The sequence below is a fragment of the Sardina pilchardus genome, chromosome 6 (assembly GCF_963854185.1).
Source record: "Sardina pilchardus chromosome 6, fSarPil1.1, whole genome shotgun sequence".
In the NCBI taxonomy this organism is placed as follows: domain Eukaryota; kingdom Metazoa; phylum Chordata; class Actinopteri; order Clupeiformes; family Clupeidae; genus Sardina; species Sardina pilchardus.
Window position 1 is genome coordinate 2,873,059 of NC_084999.1, and position 5,000 is coordinate 2,878,058.

Here is a 5,000-nt window from a genome sequence, read left to right on the forward strand (position 1 = left end):
TCTTCATACATACATACATTACTCTTTCTCTTCATCCTTTTCTCTCTCTCTTCATACATCCTTTACTCTTTCTCTTCAACTCTCTCTCTCTCTCTCTTCATACATCCTTTACTCTTTCTCTTCAACTCTCACTCTCTCTCTTCATACATACATCCATTTCTCTTTCTCTTCATCCTTTTCTCTTTCTCTTCCTACATCCTTCTCTCTTTCTTCTCTCTTCCCCCCTTCATCTCTCTCCTCCTCCTCCTCCTCTCCCTCTCTCTCTCACAGGTCCAGTCCCCACATTCGTCCAGGGCAGTTTGGTTACGGTCGCGTGCCCTTCTCTCTGCCGCTGCATCGGCCCAGTCGCCACACGCGCCACACCCGTCGCCACGGCAACCACACTGCCACGCCCGCCGCCGCCGCCTCCACAGAGACCGAGGGGGAGGGGCTTCCCCTGAGCGAGGAGTCGCGGGATTCGCAGGAGCTGAGAGGGGCGGGGCTAAGTGTGAGGAGTCACAGAGACAGGAAGCAGGAGAGGAGGAGGAGGCAGGAGAAGGAGGAGGAGGCGCAGGAGGAGGAGGAGGGGAGCGAGGGAGCGGCCACCAGCTCCACGTCTACAGCACCGGCCCGAACCGGCCGCCCGGACGACCGAGACGGGTCACGGAGAACCGGCCCGAGCTCACACGCTCGCTCGTACGCGCACGCAGTGGACACACACAGACCCGCGCACACACACACAGCGGACACACACAGACCCGCGCACACACACACAGCGGACACACACAGACCCGCGCACACACACGCAGCGGACACACACAGACCCGCGCACACACACGCAGCGGACACACACAGACCCGCGCACACACACACAGCGGACACACACAGACCCGCGCACACACACGCAGACACACACCAGCAGCAGCGGCATGGCGGGGATCGGCCCGGAGCTGGCGCACCTGTGTTCCCGGCCCCGCGCCACACACACACACCTGGGCAGGTGAGCCGTGGGCCCCGCCCCCCCTACGGCCTCCCGCTGCACCAGTCGTCCCCCCCCGCCGCCGCGCCCAACCACCCCCCCCACCCCGGAGTCTGGCCGCCCCCTCAGCACGGCCTCGGCGGGGGCAGCTGGAGCGCTCATCTGCCCCAGGGCAACTACAAATGCCCCGGCAAGGACGTGGAGCACCGCAGGTGTGCCGGAGAGGTGAGAGAGAAAGTCTCCGTTTCTGATGTTTTACACACACACACACACACACACACACACACACATACATACATACACACATACACACACACACACACATTATCCTTAATGATTCCTAACCCAAGCAGGCTGAGTGACTCATTGCCTCACCCAAGCACCACCACAGCATTATTAGAAGGGAAGAGCTTTGAGGCGTGTGGTTTGGTTTAGAGTGACACTTAGTTGTTAATGACAAATCAGAAGCTGAGTTCATTATTATGGCCAGCATCATCTAAAGCACTGTTAGAAGTAGGGGGCCTTGGTGGGGCCGCTTTAGGGTGAGTCCTCTTACTTAAAAGTCACAAGAGTGATTCACTGTGGTCAAGGGCCACCCTGATCTTCCCATCTCTCAAGCTGTAATGCTCTTTGTGTGTGTGTGTGTGTGTGTGTGTGTGTGTCAGGGGCAACACTGATGTTCCCATCGCTGAAGCTGTAATGCTCTTTGTGTGTGTGTGTGTGTGTGTGTGTGTGTGTGTCAGGGGCCACCCTGATGTTTCCATCTTCCGTTGTCTGGTAGAGATGGCGCTGTAATGGTGAACGATTAGAATCTGACTCATCTGCTATGAGGGCGTTTCTCTCCTTTTAGCCTCCCAATTTCTCCATTTCTGCATGTCTCCTCTCGGCTCCTTTTAGCCTCCCAATTTCTCCATTTCTGCATGTGTCCTCTCGGATTTGCAAATGTCTCTCACAAAAGTCTCTCTGAGTTTCTGAGATGAAACCAGGGCAATCAGCCGACCACAGAGGCACATTGAGAAGCAGTGAGGCACAACCCAGGGAACAGTTTGCCCTGTGCTCGTTGGTGAATTTGTTGGCTAGTCAGTTATACAAGGCCTTGGAAATGGCCATAAGGAAGCATAAGAGAGGCATTTTTTGAAAGAAACGGTGACTTATGTTTACCACGCTCACAAGTATTGTGATTAGATTTTACGATATATTGCCATTCACGACTGTTCAACTCACTTCAAATGTCACATTTAATTCTGTGAACAACATTATCGTCTACACTTTAACTGAAGTGCAGAAACTTTGTCATGGCATTGTGCATGTCAAAGTCCTTATTATTCGCTTTTTGTTGAAAACCAAAATACGCCCACACTTTCGATATGAAAGAAGACGGAATGTCGTTTATAACAGCACAGCAAACGCCACCTTGTGGGCTTAATAAGCAAATTTAATGTTATCAAAGTAAAACCAGAATAAACTCGACTCAAATAAAAATAAAATAGATTAAATTCTATAATTAAATATTGCAATACTTTGATCTACTGTATCGATATAATTGTATGCACAAAATATTGCGATACTGAACAGTGCGTGTGTGTATGTACAGGTAAGTACAGTATCACACAAGCGGAGCTTGTTAGATTCGTCTGTTCCATTCGTCTAGTCAGTAGTTTGCAAAACAACTCAGTGAAAAATTTCTGCTGTCAAAATCAGTGTTTGACGTTTCATAACAGTTCTAAGCTGAATCATCAAGAATGGGAAAATATTGTTGTGTAAAGAGTCTCGTGATGGTTTGCCAGGTTTTGACAGCTGTTTGTCTTCACCGAGTTGCACTGGATATGATGGACCGCACCAATTACAGTATTAACACCTACTCATATGTTTATACAGTATGTGTGTGGTCTTGAGTTAGCCCTTAGGATGCGAGAACAAGTTTTAACCGCTAAGGCCCTCACCACATCGTAAAAGAGCTTTGGCCCTCACGAGCTGGTTTGTTACGCTGCGGTGTTGGAGGACACATAGAAACGCTGAAGTCTGCCGTCCACTTTTCCATAATGTTTAACAGGATGGGACAGCCTTCAGCTTCAAGCCCTGCGCTATACAGCTGAGTTAAGAGCCTCAGGATGGGACAGCCTTCAGCTTCAAGCCCTGCGCTATACAGTACAGCTGAGTTAAGAGCCTCAGGATGGGACAGCCTTCAGCTTCAAGCCCTGCGTTATACCGCACAGCTGAGTGAAGAGCTACTGATCAGCTGCTTTTCCATCTGAACAGTGTGTTTTATAATGGCCACATTCTGTTGAGAAGGGCCCGTCCATATGATACGTACAGCACAGGTGGATGCTGCTCATTCTGTTGAGAAGGACCCGTCCATATGATACGTACAGGTGTACTGTATGCTCATTCTGTTGAGAAGGGCCCGTCCATATGATACGTACAGCACAGGTGGATGCTCATTCTGTTGAGAAGGGCCCGTCCATATGATACGTACAGGTGTAGCTCATTCTGTTGAGAAGGGCCCGTCCATATGATACGTACAGCACAGGTGGATGCTCATTCTGTTGAGAAGGGCCCGTCCATATGATACGTACAGGTGTAGCTCATTCTGTTGAGAAGGGCCCGTCCATATGATACGTACAGCACAGGTGGATGCTCATTCTGTTGAGAAGGGCCCGTCCACATGATACGTACAGGTGTACTGTATGCTCATTCTGTTGAGAAGGGCCCGTCCATATGATACGTACAGCACAGGTGGATGCTCATTCTGTTGAGAAGGGCCCGTCCATATGATACGTACAGGTGTACTGTATGCTCATTCTGTTGAGAAGGGCCCGTCCATATGATACGTACAGCACAGGTGGATGCTCATTCTGTTGAGAAGGGCCCGTCCATATGATACGTACAGGTGTACTGTATGCTCATTCTGTTGAGAAGGGCCCGTCCATATGATACGTACAGGTGTACTGTATGCTCATTCTGTTGAGAAGGGCCCGTCCATATGATACGTACAGCACAGGTGGATGCTCATTCTGTTGAGAAGGGCCCGTCCATATGATACGTACAGGTGTACTGTATGCTCATTCTGTTGAGAAGGGCCCATCCATATGATACGTACAGGTGTACTGTATGCTCATTCTGTTGAGAAGGGCCCGTCCATATGATACGTACAGGTGTACTGTATGCTCATTCTGTTGAGAAGGGCCCGTCCATATGATACGTACAGCACAGGTGGATGCTGATACAGGTGCCTACATACAGGTGGACATTTGTGCAGGAGTACGTCTACAGGTCTGCATACAGTAATGCACCCCACACTGTATTACTCCAAAGACTTTTCTGTGTCTAAGGTTGCCATGGAGATCTGTGTTGGTCTGAACCTTCTGGAAAACCTCCTGTTCCTCGTAGAGGCTCCTCGGCCCTGCCTAGAATTATACCCCTATGGGCCCCTATATTCTGTGCCTATGGGTTCCTTTAGTCTCCTGCTGTTCCTATAGGTTCCTCTATGTTCCTATAGGTTCCTTTATTCTCCTGCTGTTCCTATAGGTTCCTCTATGTTCCTATAGGTTCCTTTATTCTCCTGCTGTTCCAATAGGTTCCTATATGTTCTTATAGGTTCCTTTATTCTCATGCTGTTCCTATAGGTTCCTTTATTCTCCTGCTGTTCCTATAGAGGTTCCTTTATTCTCCTGCTGTTCATCTAGAGGTTCCTCTGTGCAGTTTTGCTCTGTCAAGAGCAAATTGACCCCTGGTCTCAGTGTGTTCCTGTAAGGTCCCTTCTGCTGTGGCTCTCAGTGTGTGTGTGTGTGTGTGTGTGTGTGTGTGTGTGTGTGTCTGTGTTCCTCTGTAGGGCCCTTGTGTGCTCCCTCTATCTGTAGGGGCCTCTGCCCCTATGCTCTGCCCTGACTCCCTGACTCCAGGTCTACTGCCCCTCTGTCCTGCAGGGCACCGGGACTGTTTGCTCTACACACACACACAGCTACGTCTCAGATTCTTCCCTGGTTTGTGTGAAACCTGTAGTGTGTGTGTGTGTGTGTGACTGTGTGTGTATACGAGTGTG

At 50.0% G+C, this 5,000-nt stretch overlaps 1 protein-coding gene across 3 annotated transcripts in view; it reads left to right on the top strand.

The window, feature by feature from the left end:
• The window catches only part of adamtsl4 (ADAMTS-like 4), a 56,823-nt gene that overhangs the window by 7,857 nt on the left and 43,966 nt on the right, over positions 1–5,000 (top strand). For all 3 annotated transcript variants that reach the window (XM_062538098.1, XM_062538100.1, XM_062538099.1), the window contains exon 4: positions 271–1,183. In XM_062538098.1, coding sequence (XP_062394082.1) covers positions 271–1,183 — 913 coding nt within the window. The remainder of the gene's footprint in view (positions 1–270; positions 1,184–5,000) is intronic.